Source organism: Barbus barbus, assembly GCF_936440315.1.
Source record: "Barbus barbus genome assembly, chromosome: 24".
In the NCBI taxonomy this organism is placed as follows: domain Eukaryota; kingdom Metazoa; phylum Chordata; class Actinopteri; order Cypriniformes; family Cyprinidae; genus Barbus; species Barbus barbus.
In genome coordinates, this window is record NC_136752.1 from 17,459,918 (window position 1) to 17,484,809 (window position 24,892).

The window sequence follows — 24,892 nt, forward strand, 5'->3', positions numbered from 1 at the left end:
GACACTAGTTCCCAAATGTTTTAAAACCTTTCAGTGTTAAGGTGGACGTATTTTGTTTCTGTAAACAAATTTAAAAAGATGTATCCAACTGGGTCCTTTAAGGTGAAATATGTCAGTCATTCTAGTTCTGTGGGTGATATGCAGATACTTTCTTCTGAGGGCATCTGCTCCCCCATAGTTTCTATATCCCATGGTATGTGTGTGGTTTGTCCTGTGAGGACCCCTGCAAAATGTCAGGCAATAGAAACCACAAACATTAGCAGACAGAATCTCCTCAGGAACTTCAGTCCACAAAGGCAACGAGAGGCCATTCGAGGTGAACTAGGGTACATACTCATGAAACATGCCACATTCAATTTTAAAAAGTGATTCAAAAGACAATACGTTGCATAAGATTTTAATCTTTGGATGGACAGAATGATGCTGCAGGTGTAATCACTCTACCATTCACAGTGACGTTGATTGACTGATGCCACAGGAGATTTCATAAGCATTGTCACCCCATCCAAAGGCTTACATGCCTTACAGGAGTATCTAAATTAAAATGGAAACTCTCTCAGAAGAATTATACTTCTGTTTAAAAGTTTGAGTTTATCAGTATTTAGTAATGTTTTTGAAAGAAGTGTTTTATGCTCACCAAGGCTGCATTTATTTGGTCAAAAACTACAGTAAAACCGAAATATAATTACAGTATAAAATAACCATTTTCTGTTTAATATATTTTAAAATGTATTACATTCCTGTGATGGCAAAGCTGAATTTTCAGCAGCCATACTCCACTCTTTAGTGTCACATTATTCTTCAGAAAGTTTAAAATAAGATCAGTTAATTGAAATTGAAATCTTCAGTAACATTATAAATGTCACCTTTGATCAATCAGTTTCCTTTGCTAAATAAAAGTAATAATTTCAAAAACATTTAACTGATTTTTGAATGGTGGTGCATGTCAACCTTGTCAGATCTGTACATTATATTTGAATGGCTTGTATGTCTGTGTACTTGCAAAAACAATTTTACAAACTATTCTTAAAGGGATAGTCCACCCAAAAATGAAAATTCTCTCCTCATTTACTCACTGACATGGCCTTACAAAAAAATCTGACTTACTTTTATCTGTGTAACACAAAAGAAGACATTTTGAAGAATGTTGGTAACTGAAAAATTTAGGTTCCGATTGACTTCATGGGAACTAAATGTTCCTGAAAATTTTTTCCAATTAATCAAATTTTCCTTTCCACATTTCCTTCACTACAACCATCAGAATGCCATTAATGGGTTCAGTCTATAGCATTATGTTTCCATTTATAAAGAGTGTCACCAGCACTGTCTTAAAATATACAGAGAATGTCCAGCTCCTTATATTTTAAATTGGGCTAAGAGGTAGAAAGAATAAGGTAGCATTTTATGTTGCTATTTCTATGACGTAAACAGTCTTTGCTCATCTGAAGCTAATGGGAATCTGCTGAGGGACAGTGCTATTTTTTTGGTTGAATGGAATGCTGAGGCTTAATGTGATGAAGAAGTCCCCATGGATATTAAACATCAGTTGATGGCTGGATTACACAGTGTGAGAGACAAACTTAGGCTGAGGGATACTTCAGGTCTCTTTAAAACCATTGAGTCATACAATTTCCAGTATCACTGGTATGGATTGTCCAGCAGGAATTCAACTATTTTTATTGTTGCTAGATATTTGGTTTACTGGACTAGTTTGGTTTACGAGGCCAAATATATAGTTGAAAGGGTTGTAAAAGTCTGTGTTAATTAAGCAAATGATTCCCTTTAGACAGCACTCTACTGATTAAATGTGTCATCTCCCTAATGCAGTGTCCCATAAAACATAAATTTACCATTTGTGTGACATCTTACTATGCACTAATTTGTATTGTTTGACGTATATAAGCATATAAAATGAACTGAGACTCATTTCATGCATTCTAACAGAGATTGATGATTCAGAGATGGGAATAAGTGTCTACTTGTGCAGACATCTGGTTACTGTCACTGTCCTTCTGCTATCTTATTAAAGTGCTTTGAAAAGTATGGTTCATAATATAATTTATGTGTCTGACATTTCTCAGAGAATCCAGCCAACATTACATATTATATCATTAGAAGCTAATAATCTAATTAAGAAAACAAAAATGCCAAGAAACTGCTTTGGCAAGACATTTTTCATTAACAAATTCATTTGCGGCACAAAAGAATGATTACGCTTGTTGTACATATAAAATATAAATATACAAATATGGATATAAACATGAACCAAAAATCTATATAATAAATTATTTAATTCTTTGTACTTTTATTCATTTGATGCCTCTTTTATTCAGACTCATTAAAAATCAATATTCATGGAATTTTCAAAGTGAAAGGATGGCTTTGTATAATAATTCCCAAATATGTGCCCATTTTTAAACAGTCATAATCAATCCACTTCATAAAACGGCTTTACATTAGAGATATATAACTAATAAATACTATCTGGTGTTTAGGACACCTTTCTTTCTAGTATAAGCAATCACTTTATAGCTCATAAGGTGAACACATTTCTGGTTTAATAATCATTGCACTGAATGAAAAATATTTGTTTATTCATACATCATATTTCAGTTATTATATATCTTGCTCATCCCACGCTGGTTTATAAAAGACACAGTTAAAATGTCAACATGGGTGAGTTTGCACAGTGAATTTTTCCTACTTGCCAGGTATTCTGCATTCAGACAGATATTCCATTCCTGAGCATTCCTGAACTCTATAGGCAAAGTGTTTTAAGCTGCTTTAAACAGTGTTTAACTTGCTCACAATTACTACACAATGAAATAAACGCTACTGAAGGATGTTTGTCCATCATTAGCGACGTGAATGGCTCATTTTCCTGTTCTCAAGAACCATGATCCTATCGCTTAACCACAATCCTTATCAATCCATTATCATTATCGTATACTCCATTAAACATCAGTTAGTTTTTGTCCTTGATTTGATTTGCCAAGAAGTGTTCCAAGACTTTAAATTTAGAATAACGGCGCTGTGTTTTAACATTTTGTAGTTTTAACTTTTTGTATCACCCCACTTAGATAAACAGGAGTGAATGTGGAACGGAGTCCATTTACTACTTCATTAAATTTGACTTCTTTTGGAACTACTATCATTGGAAAGATATCTACACACTAAAATGTCTGAAATGTAAGTTGTTATATATTAATTGCAGGTTGATAGAACTGTTGTATAAAAGCTAGATCACATAATTGTTCTGTTATTCTGAATATGAGCGTGGCTATGATTCACTGCAAATGAATAATGCCACAGTGCCCGCCCATTTTTCAGCAGCTTTGGTTCCGGAAGTATTTTTCCCATTCATTTTTCCCATTGAAATTTTTTAAAAGTCTTCGTCAATGACTTATAAGCCATGAACCAAATCAACCAGCCATGAGGTGAATCACATCATTACAAACATGATTTGAAGCAAAAAATCCATCAAAAGGGGTACAAGACTGTATACTTAAGAGTTTTAGTGGATAGAAGCATTGCAAATTACATCACTTCAAAATTATGAGAAAATATGTGCTTCATGGGAGTGATTGGATGCTTGGGGGCAATTTGCTTGATGCGATTCTCTGATTGGTGGAGATTTCTCTTCAGAATCGTGGGTAATTTAGTTTTACACCAGGAATTCTGCTGATAAACAATTATTTAAAAAATAAGTTGAAAAAGTGCAGTTTGATGCTTTTTAAAAAAGCATGTAACATCAATTAACAACCTTGTAGCTCACAGTAGGTCTGTTTTAAAATCTTGTAAGTTATTGTTCAAAATAAATTCCTCAGTCGAGAAAATGATAGGGAGTTTTACTATCGGAACCCATCTATTGCACTCTTTAATGTAACAACTTTTAAATGAGCTTTTTAAAAGCAGGTAGGTCAACACCGTTTCTGTCCTTTAAACAGAAAGAAAATCAGTGTGAACTGTACGACTCTCACATTCGCAGTTGTTATTTCTCTCGCTGCACAGTCATCACTGTTCATGTCATATAATTACGTGCCACACAAATAATCTGGTGTCACACTCCACTTGCTGCATTCTCCGTGTCCTTGGTAACCAACTCCTCTTGCAACGGAGACGAGCCCTCCATTAATTCCAGACCACGTTCTGTCAAAGAGGAGACGTCAGGTGTCGCACTATAGCTTGTCCAAGATGCTTGGTCAGCTGTGGGAGAGGCTGAATCCCACATGTTTGGCTGATCCTCAGTGGCACCGACCCCAGAACCGCCGTTTTGTTTAGTAGAAGATGTGGCTCCATAGGCCAAAGGAGGTTCACTTGATGCACCTGCTACAAGAACACTAGTTTCCGACACATGGCTAACTTCTACTGTACTAAAGCGTCGTGCTTTTTCATGAATGTGCACTGAGTCAAATGTTCCTCTTTGGTCAGTATTCTTTGTTTTTGTTGTGGGGATATTGAGAAGGCCTTCATTATCTTTATTATCACCCCAGTTTTGCTGTCTATGTGAAGAAGTGGAGTGAGCATACGTGGGGGTCTCTGTCGATCTCAGGGTGACCGGTGGTGTATTATTCATCTTGTTCGTGGTTGGTACATCACTTGTTGTGATGTTATTTGTGTTTATGGGCAAAATTGCAGCCGTCACCAAAACATCTGACCGTCCAGACACTGATGCAAACGTCGGTTTCCATATCAAACTGTAATAAATTGCCAGTATTATAGCAGCCAAAGACACCGTCAAGACATATGCAAATACAGTTGCCAGTCTCACCCACTTTTTATTGGTTTTAGCAGCCATTTTAGCTTTTTTGTCTCCCGTGTATGTGGCCGGTTTGCCCCGTTCCATGTTTGGCATGAAGTCCCGTTCCCTCATGTTCGCGCGGATTCTCCCTCTGTGCTCCTGCACGCCGTCCGTCTTGAACGCTTGTTATTGACAGATTATTCAAGAAAACTGCTCACGGTTTGATACACAGCGTTTGTCGATGTGTTTTTATTCATTCATCATTCCTACAATCTCGCAAATCCACAATAGCGATCCGTTTCCAGCATGACAGTCGCGTGTGGACGTTATTCCATGCAGAGACGTTTCCTGAGCGCTTATAGATGACCGGATCTCACCCCGTCTGAAACAGAACCAGTGCTGAGATGTGATTCATCTGCTGAATGACAGGAGAACGGACATACAGACAGCCTCAGTATTATGCAGTGAGGGAACCGTGTGCTATAGAGAGAAGATGAAGGGAGGCGGGTCTCACTAGTGCGCACTAACTAGTCGAATCCCCCTGACTGTGTTTGGGTAGTGGACAAATAAGGTGGTCATGAGCATGTTTAAATTTAAAGGGAACATGTATCACATTCTGTTCTAATTCTGGTTTAACGTTTTAAATGCCTGCACTGCTATTGTCACAAATGTCAACCACCCATTTCTTGTTATTTCACTAACTTTATAAATGATTGGACAACTATACACAAATAGAAAGACGTTTTGACAAATTTCGTGTCACAACGTTTAATAGTTTCGTTTAATAGTTTTCAGTATTCTGCAGTTTAGTTTCATAAACCCTGGCAAAGAAGAGGTGTTTTCATATATTACACACAATTTTTTTCCGGCAATTTAAATGTGATTTGTCGAAATTTCAGACGCACGTTTCCATCTTTATTTAAATTAATTTAGGCCTATCAACTTAAACAATGTCAGATATAACAACAAAATGTTATAGGTAGCATCATATATCTGGAATATTATTAATCGTGGAGGGAAAAAAAAAACAAAAAGTCAAAAATTTACCGCAGGCACAAATTTTGCCTGGTTTAAAAATAATGATTTTGCTCATTTGTGCTTTTGTTTTGACACAAGTGCTTGGATGCCACCAGCTGGACAAACTGCTACACTGCACTATGACTGAAATAATAGCCAACCTGAGATTATAGTGCATTAAATAATAGTTAAATGAATATCAGTATGTTTACAATCGAATACCATACTATTATAACTGTAACCATTTATCATATTAAAAGTCTTTGGATGGTTAAGTGATTGGTTATACTAGGTGCAATAGCCTATTTTCATTGGTTATTGTGATTAAAAACTGACGATCTGAAAGGCAAAATTTGAAGATGTTTGGAGATTAGAGAGTTGATGTGTCTTATTGTGTGTACTTCTCGTTTTCACTCGTTGTCTGTTTAACACCTCTCAACTGGTTTTTCCACACAGATGATTTTGTTTAGTAACCAGAGACAAATTCTGAGGAAGTGTTGCACTAGATTGCCTGACTTTTGGCAATGCAGGACAGGAACAGACTATGTTTTTGGTTTAGTGGTGTAAGTATTCAGGACTTCAACCTCTGAAACCTAATGGGCTATACAAATGAATTGGGGTTTTCATGTAAGCAAATGGCACACATGATCAATGATCAAATGAAAGCTTCTTGCATAGTATTGAAATGGCATGTAGTGTGGTTCTCTATTCTTTTACATTTTATACATCAGTTAGTTGTATCAAAATGAAAATGCCAGAAGTATTACATTTATACAAACATAGCTTTGTGTATATGGCAATTATACAGAAAGTGCATGAATATCAATAATTATAAAAAATAATAGACCTACAGAAAACACAGAAATCAACTATGATTATATTAATCATTATTTTAAACAATATTTAGGACTTTTTGTAATTATTTAGGTTATAAATAAATAAATTTGCTATTAAACATCAGTGTCCAAAATAAACTAATCAGACCAAAGGGTTCAGTCTTATTTAAAAAAAACAAAAACAAATCACGGGTTCACTTTTTGAGGCAAACAGATTACACAGTCTGAGGACGTTATGTCAAAAGACAATGTGTGTATATATAAGACTGTGGGAACTGAGAGCAAAACCTCTTACTAAAGGAGAAAAAATGACTTTGTTCTTGTGCATATGTCTTGGATTGCTGTTCAACTTGATTGAGTGTTCAACTGTTGATTTTAATGCAGGTAATGGAGAAAAATGGCAGTCATGACTGGATAGTTTTCATAACTAATATAATATATTTCATAATATATATATATATATATATATATATATATATATACATATATATTAAGTTGGCAGGTAAGTAACTTCAAGGATATTTGTGCTCAGGAGACTTATGGATTTACTTATGAATAATGAATGCTAACTATAATGAGAAAATATCTCAGACTGAGTTGTTTGTTGCTACTAGATAGATGGTATTTTCTGTTTAGGTAGTCATTTTTACACATTTGTCATGCATATTTAAAAGAGGTTTTTATGGTTGTCCCCTTTTTGATCTATAATAATTCTTATTTTTAATGTAAAGGTTATGTTTATGCTGATATTGTAGAAGAAAAAGAAGTCTTCCTTGGAGGGCATGTGAGTATGCCGTGTCTTAATCTGGTGGCACAGACAGACTGCAGTAAAGTTACATGGCTGTCTAATGATAATCCTGCCATGGAGTTGGTCACCCTTGGTAAACTCAAACCAGACAAGTCAGAGAGAAAAGGCAGAGTGAGTCTGGTGATGTCTGACTGCTCTCTGCACATCCGTGAAATCAGAGCTGGAGATAATGGATGCTACACCTGCCGTCAATATTCAGGTGTGCATGAAAGCAGAATTGAAGAGGATGCCAGAATTTGCTTGATTGTTAATAAAAGTAAGCTATTATCTTAACTTTATCTTACTGCAATTGCATGATTTATCAGTTTCGCTTCCATTGTGTCCTTCTCTTTTAGAAAACAATGATAATTTGTGTAAACTTTTAAATGAATTTAAAAGTATATTTACATTTTATATTAATAGAATTTAACATTAATCATAGATTTCTACCAGTATCGTTTTTCTTGTTGTAACTGTCTTTGCCTGCTGTATGCTGCTGTTGAAGATTAGTCAGGACTCAGGTCAGTAGTTAAAGTTTTGATTCTAGAAGGATATTGTCTTATACATACATATATATATATATATATATATATATATATATATATATATATATATATATATATATATATATATATATATATAATATATATATATATATATATATATATATATATATATATATATATATAATATATATATATATACAGTGCCCTCCAAATGTGTTGGAACTGTAAAGACAAAATTGCTCTGTTGGCTGTGGAGTCCAGACATTTACAAATATGATTAAAACATGAATATGAGACAAAACTACAGAATGCTACATTTTATTATTGGGTGATTAAACACAGATGTTTTACCAGCTAAGAAGTTCTTTTAGAGTTTCATCCCTCTATCTGATGTGAGCATAAGTATTGGAACAGTTGCCTCACAGGTCTTTCTAAGTGATCTGTGTCCTGTTGCATTAATTCTTCAGATATTAAAAGCAGGGAATGTGTCGTATCCATTATGCGTTATATCCATTACTTCTGTATTCTGAATCTTGCATTCGATGATGACACACACAAACCAGGATGAAGACGAGGGAGCTGACTTTGAGAGAAAAGCAAGCAGTTTGGATGCTAAAAGAAAAGAGGAAGTCAATTAAAAACAAAGAGCATGGAGAAATCAAGAGTTTGGAAAACACCAGTGACCCCAGCAACCAAAAACGACCTGATCAGCTGAGAAAACAACAGTAGTTGATGACAGACAAATCATAAAAGCTGTGGAAATGAATCCTAAAAGATATGTCTGTAAAATCACCAACAACTTCCAGAAAGCTGGGGTGATGCTCTGACAATCTACTGTCCTCAGGAGACTTTGACACAGAATTACTGATGCTACACAGCAAGATGCAAACCTCTGACCAGCACCAAAAATAGAAAGGCAAGATTAGAGTTTGCAAAAAAGCACAAAGGTGAGCCAGAAGAGTTTTGGAACTGTGTTTATGGACCGATGAGACAAAGATTAACCTTTATCTAAGTGATGGGAAAGCAAAAATGTGGAGAAAAAAAGGGAACTGCAAATGATCCCAAGCATGCAGCCTCATCTGTAAAGCATGGTGGAGGTAGTGTCATGGCATGAGCATGCATGGCTGTCTCTGGAACAGGCCCTCTCAACTTTACTGATGACTTAATGTATGATGACAGCAGCAGAATGAATTTGGAAGGGTACAAAACCATCTTGCCTACTAATATTCAAGAAAATGCCACCAGATTCATTGGGAAGTGCTTCATATTGCATCAGGACAATGACCCAAAACACCCTGCCAGTTCAGTCAAGGAATTTATAAGGGCAAAGAAATGGAAAGTCTTAGATTGCCCAAGTCAATCTCCAGATTTAAATCCGATTGAACATGAATTTCACCAGCTGAAGAGGAGAGTAAAGGCAGAAACTCCCCAAAACAAGAAACGATCGGAATTGGCTGCATTAAAGGCTGGGAAAAGCATTTCAAAGGATGAGACCAAGAGTCTGGTGATGTCTATGGGTCACAGACTCACTGCTGTGATTGTGCACAAGGGATCTGCAACTAAATAATAGCTTTTAATCTTTTATATCTGCCTTATGTTCAACTGTCCCAATACTTATGCTCACATCAATGAGTGGGATGAACTCTAAAAGTGCTGTTCTTTTTATTTGGTAAAACATGTATATGTTGAAACGGCTAATAATACATTTACATTTATTCATTTAGCTGACGCTTTTATCCAAAGCGACTTACAATTGCTATATATGTCAGAGGTCGCACGCCTCTGGAGCAACTAGGGGTTAAGTGTCTTGCTCAGGGACACATTGGTGTCTCACAGTGGATTCGAACCCGGGTCTCTCACACCAAAGGCATGTGTCTTATCCACTGCACCATCACCACCACCACCATTTAATAATAAAATGTGACATTCTGTAGTTTTGTCTCATATTAATCTTTTAATCATATTTGCAAATGTCTTGACTCCACAGCCAACATAGCAATTTTGTCTTTACTGTTCCAATACTTCTGGAGGGCACTGTATATATATATATATATATATATACAGGGTTTGAAATTAACACCCGCCAAATGCGGGTAAAAATCAGCTGTGGCGGGTAACGCTGTCAAATCACTAGCCAATTTGGCGGGTTACTGTTCGTAAGTTATGTTCACTCATTAATTTCTTGGGGAAGTTCATGCAAGCAAAATCTGCGCAGGTTTAGTATACTGATGTTTAGTACTGATGTCTCAGTATTTAGTATTAATACTGAGACATCATGACCAGGGATTGAAATGAACTTTTTCACTCACCAGCCAATTTGGCTACTAAATTTTTAAGTTTAAAATCTAAATGCCACTTCATATGCATCTTCTGTAAAGATTAATTTTATTGATACTGATTTCATTTGTTTAGTAACAGCCTAAATGTATTATTATAATTGACTGATTAAATGTAAGAATTTGACTCAAAAGATGATGCACACTTTTAGAAAAAAAAGGTTTTATCAAGGTAAAAATGGCCATAAAAGGTAAAAATAAATTTAAACTTATTGGAAAAGATTAATTTTTATCACTGCTGTGAACTGACCACCCAGAATATGAAGAATATCAAAAGCTTTAGGAGCCAGCTATCCACGGCAGTCCTTAAGATACCAACACAATAACACACTCAGCAAAATTATCTTTATCAATAAAATCCCAGAAAATGTTGAGATTATTTTTTTTGTTAGTATTGCACATCTCTAGTACTGACGCAAAATTATTTGCAACGGTCGCTTTGTCACTTCCAGTGTAGACAGCCTCAAGCTGTTGTTGTTGTTGTTTTGTTTTTTTTTGGCTAGTAGAAGTTATGAATGGCCAGTAACTTAAAAATGTAGTAGCCAAATTGGCTGGTGAGTGAAAACGTTAATTTCAATTCCTGTATTCCTGTATATATATATATATATGTGTGTGTGTATATTAGGGATGCACTGATACCACTTTTTCCAGTAAAAAAAAAAACTCGCCTGATACCGATATTTTTATTTTTGATACTTGCCGATACCGAGTACCGATACTGATATTTTCATTGCATTTGCACATTTTTTAAATATTGGGTACAGAAACCAAAAGAGTATGTATAATGTTAATTGGTTAACTTAATTTATCAATAAATACAGTCAAACCAAAATTTATTCAAACACCTTTAAAATTTCTCACATTATCACGGTTTATTTGCTATAGTTTAGAAAATGCTAATAAAATATGACAAGAACTCAGAGTAAAACTGTCTGATCAAATTCAGCTTGATAATGTCAGATAACTTTGATAGAAAGGTACATAATGGATTACAATCAACCAAAAATTATTCAGACAGCTGTTAGTATGACAATATTTACACAACTATCAATACTCTGTCGGGCCACCCTTAGTCTCCTGGGCATGCTGTAAACCAGGTTCATGCAAACCTGAGCTTCAGTTTTTTTCTCAGACTCGGTCTGAATAATTTTTTGTCCCAAATTTGTATCAATTTTACTGGTAGTCCACTGTATGAAGATTTTTTTTTGGTTATAATATGTCAGTTTAATTTATTTTGATTTGACTGTATAATATCTTCGGTTATTTTCACACTTAATTATGCCCATTAAAATGTATTTTACAAGTTTTTGTTACTTTCACTGTTCATTTTTTATTTTTTTTTGCTCTATGGTACATCATCTTTAATTTAATAGCATTAGAGCGGCTCAGTACTGTAATTACGCGTTTTGCTGTAATAATGCAGGGAACCACTGGTTATAAATCTCCTAACTGTGATATTTTCAGAAATAAAAGTTGCTTTTTTTCATCTGAAACGTGCTGCAATTTATATTCCAAAGCCACTCATATAATGCATAATCAATCATGAAGCAAGCAAAACACGCGCACGTATTTGTACTGGTCCAGTGATGTCTGTGAGAAAGGGATATTCACTCGACGAGCTCGCGCATCTGCGCCGCCGCGCGCTCAATCCACGCAGCGTGCTTTGCTTAGCCCATCAGCTCGCGCACATCAGTTATACAGGCGTCAATACTGAATGTTTAACATTAATTTCATTGCATGCATATACTTCGTAGGCATCCTTAATCTCTAATAACTCAATTCTGCTGTCTGTTGTCTGTATTTCTTTGTCTGACAATGGCACTTATCACATGCTGTGTGGTATCTGCGTTTGGTATCGGGGCATTTTAACGAGTACGAGTACAGGAGCTCAGTATCGGGTCCACATCCCTAATATATATATATAAACTCATCATGCCAGCAATCCTAACAACATTTTTGCCTTATCTATATTGCCTTATATCTTTTTTTCTCTCTCCAGCTGCTACGTCCATGGAAATTAATGACAGCACCGAAGGTTACTTATCTACCTCTAATTATTTCCATGAATTTTATTTTCATGATTGAGAATTGTATACAGTACAGCGATCTTATTTTTGTATCCCATGTTGTTCTGTTTAAATCAGTAGGTAAACATGAGTAGATAGGGCTAAAACAGATGGATTAACACATGGTGTATTGGTCGAAAAACCTAAAAATAATAAGCCTTTGAATTTTAATTGCATTATCTTCTTTCTTGGGGAAGTCGTGGCCTAATGGTTAGAGAGTCGGACTCGTAATCGAAAGGTTGCGAGTTCGAGCCCCCGGCCGGCAGGAATTGTAGGTGGGGGGAGGGAATGTCCAGCGCTCTCTCCACCCTCAATACCACGACTGAGGTGCCCTTGAGCAAGGCACCGAACCCCCAATTGCTCCCCGGGCGCTGCAGCATGGCTGCCCACTGCTCCGGGTGTGTGTTCACGGTGTGTGTGTGTGTGTGTGTGGATTTGTTCACTACTCACTGCTGTGTGTGTGCACTTGGATGGGTTAAACGCAGAGCACCAATTTCGAGTATGGGTCACCATACTTGACAATACGTCACGACTTTACTTTACTTTCTTATAGAACAGCATACTACTGTCAAAACATTATAGTGTATAGAAACACAAATACCTTTTATCTATGGAACACCATTGTTAACTAATGTTGTTTTTTTCTTCTTCTTTTAAAGAACTAATGATAATAATCCCATCAGTGCTCAGTTTCAGTGCTTTGTCAGTGACTGCACTCATCATTTGGCTCAGATATCACAGGAGAGCACAAAGTGAGTCACAGTCACCTTATAGTCTCATTCTCTACAACTGTGTCACCAAATCTAAAAACCCTACAAATGTGCACTTTCTTCCTTTTAGTGGGAACATCAGCTGAAAATCAAAACATATTAAAACTTGAAACCAAAACTACTGAACATAAACACAAGGATGTGGGTAAAATGCCAATTGGATATAACAAACATATCTGATTTAATGGTGTGTTCCTTTACTCATTTTACAGAATTCTGTTCTTATTACTTGAACAGGGTGAAGACGTGAACTACACTGAGTTAAACTACAATGTAATGAAACCAAGGAAAGTGGACATGGACAAAGTGGACATAGACCAAAAAACTGAATATGCTGTCATAAAACTTTCCTAATTCCTGTAAATATGTTATGCTATAAATAACTCAGTTGTTCAGCATAAAATATGCTGATTTCATCAAGTGCATATGTGTAATCAATTATTTTTTCACCACAGGGTGTGATGTTCACATGAGCTCACTGTGCTTTTGGTCACTGGATACTCACAAGTCACAAGTTAATTTAATCTCTCTCTCTCTCTCTCTCTCTCTCTTTCTCTCTCTGTCTTTTTATTTTTATTTATTTATTTATTAAATAATTAGGACTGTATACAACTAAAAGGTGTTCTAAAAGTGTAAGACTGTAAAGGCAATGTGTTTAAAATAATCATTCTAGAAATATGTGTTAATTTTAGCAGAAACTAAAGAAATCATAACTTGTGTATATCTTTTGTCCCAATTATTTTTCATTTGTTTGTTTCTTTGTTCTTTTGGCTTTATGCTCTTCATCAAATTAAGATGACATCTTTTCTGGCTCATTATAAGCTTCTGTAAAAGAACCGGATTTGCAAACATCACAATCCCACAATGTAACAGTCAAATTAATTCAAATAATTTTCTTTTTACATCTTGACTGGCACAAACTCGACAAGAAACAGAGGAACAAAACCCAATAAAAGACATGGATTTGTAAGAGAAAAAAAAAACAGAAACAGGGGAAAGAAACACTACACATTGATGAGTGTTTGATGTTGTAGGTAAGGGTTATTGATGGGGGAAAATTAAATGCTTGTAAAGCTGCAAACCACAATCAGTGGGGTCAAATCTGAAGACAGACAAATGTCACTGTGGCTCATCATCCACATTTCAGTTAGAAACTACACTCATGTAACCACAACCATGAAACTTGACACATAAGCAGTTTGTCATACAGTACTTCCCAGAACCAATCAATCACAATGTCTGGGTTCCTAAATTTAGATTCCCTGTGAATTTTTAGGGTTTTAATACACACACACATTACAAATAAGGTCTATGGTTTAAAGGATCTTTCACATTATCTATTCATATCTTAAATGTGATTTTTGACTTTTTTCATGTAAATTGCTTGCAAGTTGTTTTATAAGGACTACAGCGGTTATCCAATTCCTTAAGTATAAATTCACATCCTTGAGCTAGTCGTAGTCCTTATTTGGCAAGTGTGCGTTATTTTCATATTTAGGGTGAAGTTGAAGTTAAACCACAATTCTGTGAAATCATGAGAAATGAACAATACATACACCAAAAATTTCATAAAACCTTTCTAAGTGATATGAAAACATTCACAAACTTTTAATTCCACACACAATAAATATGTGCTTCAGTTTCATGGATTAAAACTATTTTAATTTTATGTATAATTTATAAGTGTGATAAACCCCCATTACAGGAAATAATAATCTCAGTGAAGACTATATGTGTGTGTTAAAGACACTGAGCCAACATATATAAACATCCATGTAAAAACAATAAAACTGATGTGATGACAACAATAAAAAAAAGATGGCATAGGATTTTTTTAAATGTATATTTAATTGACCCAGCATGCAATATATCAAATGGCTCATTTAAACATATATTATTGTACAAAACATTCTTAAAAAAAATACATGATAAATAAAAATATGGGGGAAAAAAAATTGAATTAATAAATAAAATAAGGAAAAGTGTCATCGGAAATGTGTTTCCTTATCTCTGTACACCTTTAGTTTGTATTTGGTGGTTAATGATATGAAGTACTGTTTAAAAGCAAACTCTGGCTAGCAGAACCCATGTTGAGGCTACCCAATAGGTGTCAAGGGCTTGCGCTTGACAGTGCCTGAGTACACACTGCCAAGCTCAAGAACAAAAGGTTGCAAGACTCTCCTTGTCTGTGTCCCACAGATTTTTGACGACCCCCCTCAAACCCCCAACATACACAACCCAGCACATACATACAACCTCAGCATGTGGCAGACTACCGGAGCCGACCCAACGTTGCCCCATTTGCATTTTAAGCACAGGATGGGAAGAGAACACTTGAGGTGTTTTAGCTCACAACGGCTCATTAACATTTCAGATCCACATTTTAGTAACAATGTCTGTTATCAAACTTATCAAACTGCAGTACACTCCAGAAAGAAAGGTATTTTTATTGACGTTGATGATTCCACAAAGAACTTTTAACATCCATGGAAACTTTTCATTGCACAAAAGGTTCTTTATAATGAAGGAAGCTTCTTCAAATGAATACAGTATACTTCACACACCAAAAAATGGTAATTTCAAGAAACCCCCCCTTGTTTGGAACCTTTATTTCTAAGAGGCTCCTCACAGGCCAGATTACGAACATGTTGGTTGACTTTTAAGTTTATTTGAGTTGCAATCTTTGGACTGGCCATTTAAGACAGTTGATAATAAAAATGTATTTTTAGACATAAGCATTAATATAAAAAAGTTATAGTAAAATTTCAGTATTGTTTTAAGCCTGGCACCAGGTTGTCTCCATTGAAAAAACTGGACTGCAGATTCAGGAGGAGAGATGCAAATCAGGCCGGTGGAGGGGGTGTGTGGCTGAAACAGTAGAAACAAAAGGTTCTGTGAAAAGCCTGCAAAAGGTGGGCAGGCAGAGGTGTTAAAAGTGATACCCTGAAGAAACAAGAGGCAGATATGCACCTTCCCAGATCTGTCTCTCTCTCTGCCATTTGCACACACTGTCTGCTATAGCACAACTCCAATAAACAAAAGTGTGTTTGACCTTGTGCGGCCTGCTGGTCTGACTTGTTTTTTAGTGAGATGAGCACACATACAGCAGGTAAAGGTTTGAGCAAATAGCATACCTGCTGGATTTACTGAACCTTGAGAATGATAAATGTTGTGTTCGGGGGGTTGGGGGGCTGCTAAAATGGAAAATAAGGCCCTGCTAATCCATTAAAAGAGAGAACTACTCTAAACATATCCAGGTATACAGAAAAAAAAAATCCATCTACATCTGATTGAAACTGGACCCCAGGCTTTGGCATGGAAAGAAAACACTTCAAAGCCATTGTCTGAGGGAGTTCACTTTGAGCTATGAAAATGGAAATTTCCAGCATTCCTCAATGATAATTGGCCGACTCCAAAAGTGCAGTGAAGCTTAACTTTAATTACCAAGGAAGCTATGGACTCTATTCAAACTTTGTTGTCTATTTAAAATCTTTTCATTTTTGTAAAGTAATTGCCAACATTTAAGGCCAAACTATGCAACAAACTTACAATTCAAACTTCTGTCTAGAGAGACTGTTCATTTCCAATACAGTCCTATTCCAATAGTACAGATTAAAGTAAAAATGAATACACACAAAAATAGTTAACACAATTGCCAGCTATGCCATAATATTATACATTTCCAGTGATTATCCATATATTTTTAATATAAAAGGCTTTCACATCATTCGTGGTCTTCTCTGATAATGCTAAATATAAAAAGACGACCTTTGTTTATACTTGAAACTGAAAATGACACGAGGCCTCTGTACAGGTTTCTTCATATTAGTGATGGACAAATTATTTGGAAAATACCTTAACAGTTATCATGAAATATCTCAAAACGTGTTTTGTGAGGTGGTCCTCGCTATTTAAAAGGCTCATAAATGAGTCAAATTGTGTTTTTCACTACTATTAAGAGTTTGTGATGCTTAGATGTAAGGGTAGAGTATAAGCATTATCTTTATTTAGTATAACACCATTGTGTTTCCACAGATAGTCTATAGGTGTGTGCGTGTGTGTGTAGGGGTTCAACACAACTCAGTGATTGACAATTTCCTGGAGGGAGGGCCCCCCTTATCATGTGAAATTTCTACTGCTTGGGATCAGATTGCGCTCGTTGTTTCACCTCAGATGAGCTCGCTGTCCACCCCACACAATGGATTAAACTTGGAGTTGTGAGTAGATCACGGTTTGCCATTCCTGACTACTTTACAAAGTTTATTTAAATCTCAAGGGAGGGAAACGCAAAAACAAGGTGAGGTATTTGTATATAATTGTGTTCGTTTGAATATAGTTCACTCTGCACGGTACTGTTTGTTTTTATTCGGAATAATTCAGTGTTAATATGAGAACAGTTTTGTGCTCTTAGGTGTATTTTCTTGTTATTTTGATTTGTTAAGTCCACTTAATTGGCGTTTCCAAAGGAAATTAACAAAAATATTAATTCATAACCGTACACGATAAAAAAGTAAGTTGTCGTATGACTGAATTGTTTTTATTTTTTTATTTTATTTTTTTCGTGTGTGCAACGGAGACTGTTTGCTGGTGCATTTGGACTTCGTTGTCATCCCCATTAATGGAAATGTATCTGTAACTGACCCCTTCATCTAATGCTGTACCGTTTAATTGTTTCCGTTTAATAAATTCCGTTTAATTTCCAAAAAGGGTTCAGACAAGTCAGTGGTAGTATGCGAATCTGCAAAAAAGAATCAGCAAAATGCTATATTTGCAACCAAAAAAATATGGTTGCAGATATAGTAACCATTTAATACTTATTTTACCAGACAAATGTGGGGAAATTGATTGATAAACCAAGAACAAATGCTTATTTACTTTTTCCTTTCTATAGCATAATTTAATGCTTCTTTTTCTGCACCTTCAGCACCTTTCAAAGGAGCAAACTGGAATTAAATGACTGTAAAAAATGCTAACATGAAATCAAGACAATCTTACACTTCTTGTGTGTGTGTGTGTGTATATATATATATATATATATAACTTTTTTTTTTATTTATTATTATTATTAGTTATAGTATATTTATTGCACATAGTTGTCAACTCTATGTAAAATGCACATGTAATTATTTTAGACTCTTGTTGTTTTTTTCTGGTCACAAAAATAGGGTTAATGGTTAAATTTGTGTATGGATTTGCAGCAGAAATAATCACTTTACTCGTCTTTACAAAGGAGCATTTTCATTTTACATTAATCAGCATTATTCTTATCACTTTGTAGTGCACAAAATTTTTTGAAATTAATTCATTTCATACAAAAGTTTCATTTTTTTTCCTTTCATCCCTTCTGCTTAAGTAGCGATATCTTAAAAGATATTTTACATTTGTCAGTAAAACAAAATTAATGCATTTTTGCAATTGCTCTGTATATAAATGTATTAAGGCTAATCCTCTTGTTTCTTCCTGTTTTTTTACATAGGCATGTTTCAGAGGACAGAGGTGGTGCTCTCGGTCTTGGGGGACCTGCAGGAGGCCACAGAGTGTGTGGGTCTTGATGCCCTCACTAAAGTTGCTGTGGAGATGGAGCAGGTTCTGGCCCCTTTCCATCTTCCTACAGCACTCTGCTCTGAGATCTCTTCATGGCTGGGCATTGACGCAGTAGCTCACAGACTGTACCCAGGAGACGCACCAACGGGTTTACTTCCTCTGGTCTGCAAAGGAGAAGGAAACATGCTGTTTGATGCAGCTAGCATGCTTCTGGTGGGCTCTACGAGCCTGAGTCTGGAGCTGCAGGTCAGAACTGTGGTGGAGATGCTGCTGTGGAAGCGATACTACCTGTGTGGTATGATTGACTCAAAGGTCATGCTGCAGGCAGTTAGGTTTTCCCTCTGCACTGAGGAGTCTCAGGACATGCTCAATCTGCCGATTCAAGTGCTGGAAGCCATCTTCGATGCTGATGTCAAGGCCTCCTGCTTTCCCGGTTCGTTTGCGAACATGTGGCACGTGTATGCGCTGGCGTCTGTCCTGCAGTGCAACATCTATTCGGTTTATCCCATGTACAATTTAAAAATTCGGCCCTACTTCAATCGAGTCATTCGCCCGAGGACGTGGCCAAAAGACGTTGAGCCCTTGACCCTTCATATCATGTGGTCGGGCGACTTGGAGGCAGGCTCTGTTTTCAAATCCCACAACTTTGTGGCCTTGATTCATGCGAGCGACCTAAAAATTGGAAGTCCCAACAGCGAGCAGCGAATGCCCTCGGTGAAGTCCCTGGATCTCCTGAATCAGGACTCTCAGCTGTCTTACTCCAACCTCAAAGACAAGTTCAACATCACCAAGAGTACATTTTACCGCTGGAAGAGGCAAAGCATCGAGTATCACAAGAAATCGGTTGCTAGGTATGAGGCCAAACACTTCTTCCTGACATCCTACAAGCAAGGGAAGCTTATTCCCCTCAGCCAGTTCAAACAGCTTTTCCCAGAAATTCCAAGATCCACTTACTACGCGTGGAAGCAAGAGCTTGTGTCCACTTGCAGTGTCTCGGGCAGTTCCACGGGGGAGCTGAGTCCCGCAGACAGCACTGAACAGGACTACTGGTCCTCACCAGATGTCAAGAAGAAGCCCAGCCAAGTGAGCTTTACTAGCATGTTGGCCTTCAAATGTGAGAAACTGGAAGGAGAGCGTGCTCAAAACGTGGCTTTGATGCAGGAGGCAAAGAAGAGCTTGCAGAACTGTATTGTTGCAAACACGTCGTTCCCCTACAGAATTTTCAAAAGAAGGTTTCCGGGCATCTCCAGATCCACATACTACAATTGGAGGAGGGAAGCCATGCTGTTTACGCCTTTCAAAGAGCTCTCGGGTAGCAGCGAGGAAAGCTCAGATGCTGATAAAACCCAGAGTCCCAGAAATCAAGTGTCCTCTGCTAAGTTTGACAGACAAAAACTGTCACCAAGAGTGAAGATCTCCAGACGCAAGCAAAGAAGCCTGAGGCTGGTGTACCACCAGAGGAAAATGTTAAGGGAAGAAGCCAAAATGCATGTCCGGAGGTCAAAGATGTCCTTCATCAAATTCAAGCTCAAGTTCCCTTCGGTTTCCTCCTCTTTCTACTGGCTCTGGAGAGATTATTTGAACAGGAAAGCCAAGAAGCCGGTCATGATGTCTGAGACGGAGAAATCCCAGAGCTTGGTTGTCTTGCCAGACGTCTTCGAAAAGATAAAAACTCAAAGAATGTTTTCTTTTGATGGGAACATCGATTGCCTGAATGGACAGACAGTTAGTCCCTCTGAATTCACACTGCCTGAATACTCTCTGCCTGACCAGTCCAGTAATGAACAGATGTTTGTGATGGATGTCGTGGCACTGGCCAATTTCAAGGCCAAAGCAAAGCTGTTCTTGCAACAACGTTTTGAAGAGAAGTCTTTTCCCACATTCAAAGAATTCCGGTCTTACTTTCCTCTTACTCCCCGTTCCACCTACTACATGTGGAAAAGGGCTCTGCATCACGGGGTGCCATTAATTCATAGCTGAATGCTCTGTTATATTCCTCACCGCTGTAAAGTCCTGTAAGTCCAAATCGGACACTATTGATTTTTATAGTTCGCAATGCAATGTTCCTTTGAGTCTGACTGTTTGTGTTTTGAGTCACCCACATAATTGCAGTTCATGCATCTTAATTATTTGTCCCTTTCCTTTATTTGACCACTTGGTTCTAGCTAAAGGACATTTGCGTGTGTGTGAAATCAGACAGTCTTTGTGTCCACCTACAGTAAGTGCTGATGGCCCCTAGGCAAAAGGCAGTTCAAAGACATTATCAGGTTTTCAAATGGCTCTCTTTTGACCCCCACCCCCCAAATATTTACAATTTAAATGAGTTCTAAGTTCTGATTAGGTTCATTTTATTTCTTGTTTATTTCTTTTCAATTGTTTTTGACTTGTTTTAAATTTTTGCAATTTTTGTTTTATTGAGTTTAAACAATGAAATTACAGCTGAAGATTTCTCTTGAACAAAAAATTTTATAGTATTTTAATTTGTACCCTGGAGTCTTCTTTATTTCTTCTTTTTTTATATACACATATAGGCCTATATTTTTTATACTGACAATTGAATGTTATCTGTGCTTGGGAAATGTGGCAACTTTGAAATGGATTCCTCCTACTTGAATGTTTTTTGCACATTGTTTTTGATCATGTTTCAGTTCACATGTTTACCTTTTTGCTGCTAATGGTGTAAATATTTGGTAATCTCTGACTTGATAAGTGTTTTCTAAAGTTATTGTGTTTAACTACCTGACTTTTTCAGCTTCAGGGTTATGTTCTGTAACTCTCGGTTAAACTTGTCTAAAAAAAAATGACACTAGTTCCCAATGTGCTCCTTGGATCATTTTGATGAATTTGATAAGCACAAAGCTAATTTTGTTAATTTCATCATGTATGAGGTCAACTGCTCTGTGCAATAAAACCTGGTTTATACCCTCTGTTCACTCTGTAGGTGTTTATGCAATTTCAGAAACTTTAACTACGTATTTCTTAATAAAGTTCTGTGTTAGTTACAGTGGTGGTCAGTAACGAAGTAAAACTTCTTCGTAACTGTACTTAAGTAAATTGTTCAAGTATCTGTACTGGAGTAGTTTTATTTTGAGTAACTTTTACTTTTACTTCACTACATTCCAAAGCATAAGATCGTACTTTTTACTTCACTACATTTCATAAAACATATCGTTACTCCTTATAATCTTTTCAATGATTATAATATTATAATATTCTTTTGAATGAACCAATTTTTCAGTGAAATTGAATGATCCGATTGCAGCTGTTCTCGAGTCGACAACTCACTGCTTCAAACGATCCGTTTAGAGCGAGTCTCCAGTGAACTGAACTCACTGATTCAAATGATCCATTTAGAGCGAGTCCCCAGTGAACTGAACTCACTGATTCAAATGATCCGTTTAGAGCGAGTCCCCAGTGAACTGAATTCACTGATTCAAATGATCCGTTTAGAGCGAGTCCCCAGTGAACTGAACTCACTGATTCAAATGATCCGTTTAGAGTGAGTCTCCAGTGAACTGAACTCACTGATTCAAATGATCCGTTTAGAGCGAGTCCCCAGTGAACTGAACTCACTGATTCAAATGATCCGTTTAGAGCGAGTCCCCAGTGAACTGAACTCACTGATTCAAATGATCCGTTTAGAGCGAGTCTCCAGTGAACTGAACTCACAAGTAAACACTGGAGATCTTGTGAGCGCCCGCGCGCGCAACTGATGCTGCTAAAAGTAAGTTACTAATGTCGAATTTTAGGATTAATTATTGTAACTGAAAATCATATTTAAGTCAAAACTGTCAGTTGTTTGGGAACTAAATCTGCTGTAAAGTGTGATCTATTTAAGCCCACTGAAATGCTTGAATGCACACAGATCAATGTCAGTGTCTCTGTTTTAGGTCAAAAAAACAAAACATTAAAATAACACAGATTAAATAAAATAACTCATGCACGTTCATATTCCCCGCTGCTGTAAAGTTAGCAGTTTTATTAAATTGCTATGCATTTAGCCCTATGTGACATCTGTTTTTATATTGTTTATCAACAGTACAAATTTTTATATTGTTTAGATCATCGAGCCGAGCAGACAGATATGAATCTTTATTCATAACCATACTGAAAATAAGTAAATATTGTTAGCTAATGCTAATTGTCTAGCTAACAAGCTTGCTGGTGCAAATTGAGGAAATCTTTTTTGATATAAAGTCCAAATATTTTTATTCAGCCACCTAGATAGATTCCATCTGATGTAAAAAGAAAGGATGTGATGTTCAGAACACAGTAGCTATAGTAATTATCAAAGTGTGAAGTGATGCCCTCTTGGGTCATTTGGCCAGGGGTGTTTTTACACCACAGACAAGGTTTGAGAAGAAAAAAATCATGAAAATATAATTATATTTTCCTTAAAATGTTCTTCCTAACTCCAGGCCCAATTCTCATATATATAACTGACTTATATAACTGTCATATATATAACTGACGTATATAACTGTCATATATATAACTGACGTTCTGCAAAACAAGAAGCTTTAAAACACTTTTTTTCTTACTGGGGAAAATTAGACGGTCAAATCTGTTTTCTCTCGGGTACATCACAGTGTAAGCTTCACAGTGAACATCACTACATCACTCTTATCAACTTAGTCCATATCAACAACAAATATATATATCTTGACTCCATATAGTGGTCATTTTGGGAAAATTACAGGTATTTTGGGCAGTAGGATTATAAAAATGTGCTAATATAAAATTAAATTAAGTAGTCTACATACAATTGCAAAATAAATCTATCAGTACTTTTTTACGTAAGTACATAAAAAAATTTGAACTTTTGTACTTTCACTCGAGTAAAATTTAAAAAGCAGTACTTTGACTTTTACTGGAGTAATATTTTATTATACGTATCTGTACTTTTAGTCAAGTACTTGATCTGTGTACTTTGTCCACCACTGGTTAGTTGTACTCTTTTTGAGAACATGCTCTCAGGCAAATGCTTGAGAATAAATGTATTGAATATTTCAGTTTGTGCAGATCCAGTAGCATTTGGGACAACATTTGTTTTTGTTTAAATTAGCCCAATATTGGCCTAACAGTTTTATTTTTTATTCCAAGGTGTGACTGGTTCTAAAAATGGCAAATAAGGTATTCTGAGACTTGCTTTACCTCATCAAAACTGTGATGACTGTCTTATATTTTTGGAGCACTTCTCAGACAGAGATTTTACACAGCTTCGGTAAGCGTTTACCTCACAAAAGCATGAAAATAACTGTCAGGAGGGTCAAGCCTTCAAGGATGAGCACCATGATAAATGAGCTGTTTATGGGTGCTAGAAAGCCACAGAAATAGGCCTATGTCTCTTTGTGTCAGTTTTTTTTAAATTGCACCTTTTTAATGGACAGATGAGAATCCTCAATGAGGACAGAATCTAGACAATTAAGAGATGGAGCAAAAGCCTTTTAAATCTTGGATTCTCCCTCTTACGGTTTCTTTCGATGGTTTAAAAAGTATAAATCCATACATAAATTATGCATCTGTGAACCTTTTTTTTTTTTTTAGATGTTGCACATCATGAAAAAATCCAAAAGAAGAGTACTTGGATATAAATGCACTAGATGGCAGTGGAGGGCTTTCTGTGGAGCATCTTTCTCTCTGCAATGGCTTGCTAAGATTTCCCTTATAGCCAGTATTTTACAAATTAATATAACAAAATAACTAATCCAAAATACACTGTGTTAACGTCATATATAGTTTTTAGAAAATCAAAAAGCAAAACCAAAGGTTATAACTTAAATGATTAAATTCTTAAATGTAGTCATTAATTATGACTAGTTGCTTAATTTTATCTTTGTTGAAGTTAGAAAAGGTGAACTAAAGCTTATAATAGCTTTTGCTTCAACAAGGCCTAAACCTTTATTTGTGGAGATGTTCAAAGCATTTCCAGCTTGTGGCCGAAACGTTTATTACATTAAAATTTTTTAGAGATAAATAATCATTCAACAGTATAATTATATAAGGTAATTACTTTCTTTTAATTTCCGGGGAAATGGTTTGCAAAGTTTGATAATTAAATTGACCAAAATGTGACCTGAACATATCCAAGTAACAGTAAGTTTATAAGGGTGTTTTGTAAAAGTAAACACTTGTCATTCATTGTAAGCATAATTATATTGCCTGTTTTTGTGTTATTATGTGTACAGGCCAGGGTATATTTGAAGTTTAATTAGCGTTCTTAACTTCGTACCTGTTAGCAACAAGTGCTTTCTTTTATGGTTGTGAATTAGTTGAGTGCTTTCAGAAG

The 24,892-nt window shown here is 36.2% G+C and overlaps 3 protein-coding genes across 3 annotated transcripts; 2 read left to right on the forward strand and 1 right to left on the reverse strand.

Moving 5' to 3' along the window:
* Positions 1–4,060: 4,060 nt before the first annotated feature.
* Positions 4,061–4,846, reverse strand: LOC306844236 (uncharacterized protein; the record flags this gene model as incomplete). The annotated part of the gene is made up of 1 exon (XM_079376209.1): positions 4,061–4,846. The coding sequence occupies one exon, from the start codon at positions 4,844–4,846 to the stop codon at positions 4,061–4,063; it is 786 nt and encodes a 261-aa protein (XP_079232335.1).
* A 2,485-nt stretch (positions 4,847–7,331) lies between these two features.
* Positions 7,332–13,779, forward strand: LOC306843374 (uncharacterized protein). Its single transcript, XM_079374824.1, has 5 exons — positions 7,332–7,658; positions 12,223–12,258; positions 12,949–13,041; positions 13,130–13,200; positions 13,297–13,779. Exons 1-5 carry the CDS (start codon positions 7,385–7,387, stop codon positions 13,411–13,413), a joined length of 591 nt encoding a protein of 196 aa, XP_079230950.1. The 5' UTR covers positions 7,332–7,384; the 3' UTR covers positions 13,414–13,779.
* Positions 13,780–18,537: 4,758 nt separating this feature from the next.
* On the forward strand, positions 18,538–20,583 carry vrtn (vertebrae development associated; the record flags this gene model as incomplete). The annotated part of the gene is made up of 1 exon (XM_079376210.1): positions 18,538–20,583. The coding sequence occupies one exon, from the start codon at positions 18,538–18,540 to the stop codon at positions 20,581–20,583; it is 2,046 nt and encodes a 681-aa protein (XP_079232336.1).
* Between the last annotated feature and the right edge of the window lie 4,309 nt (positions 20,584–24,892).

Coding starts and splice junctions, on each gene's coding strand:
- LOC306843374 (XM_079374824.1), top strand. CDS start 7,385: ATGCCGTGTCTTAATCTGGTGGCACAGACAGACTGCAGTAAAGTTACA. Junction 7,659..12,222: donor TTGCTTGATTGTTAATAAAA/GTAAGCTATTAT, acceptor TTCTCTCTCCAG/CTGCTACGTCCATGGAAATT. Junction 12,259..12,948: donor AATTAATGACAGCACCGAAG/GTTACTTATCTA, acceptor CTTCTTTTAAAG/AACTAATGATAATAATCCCA.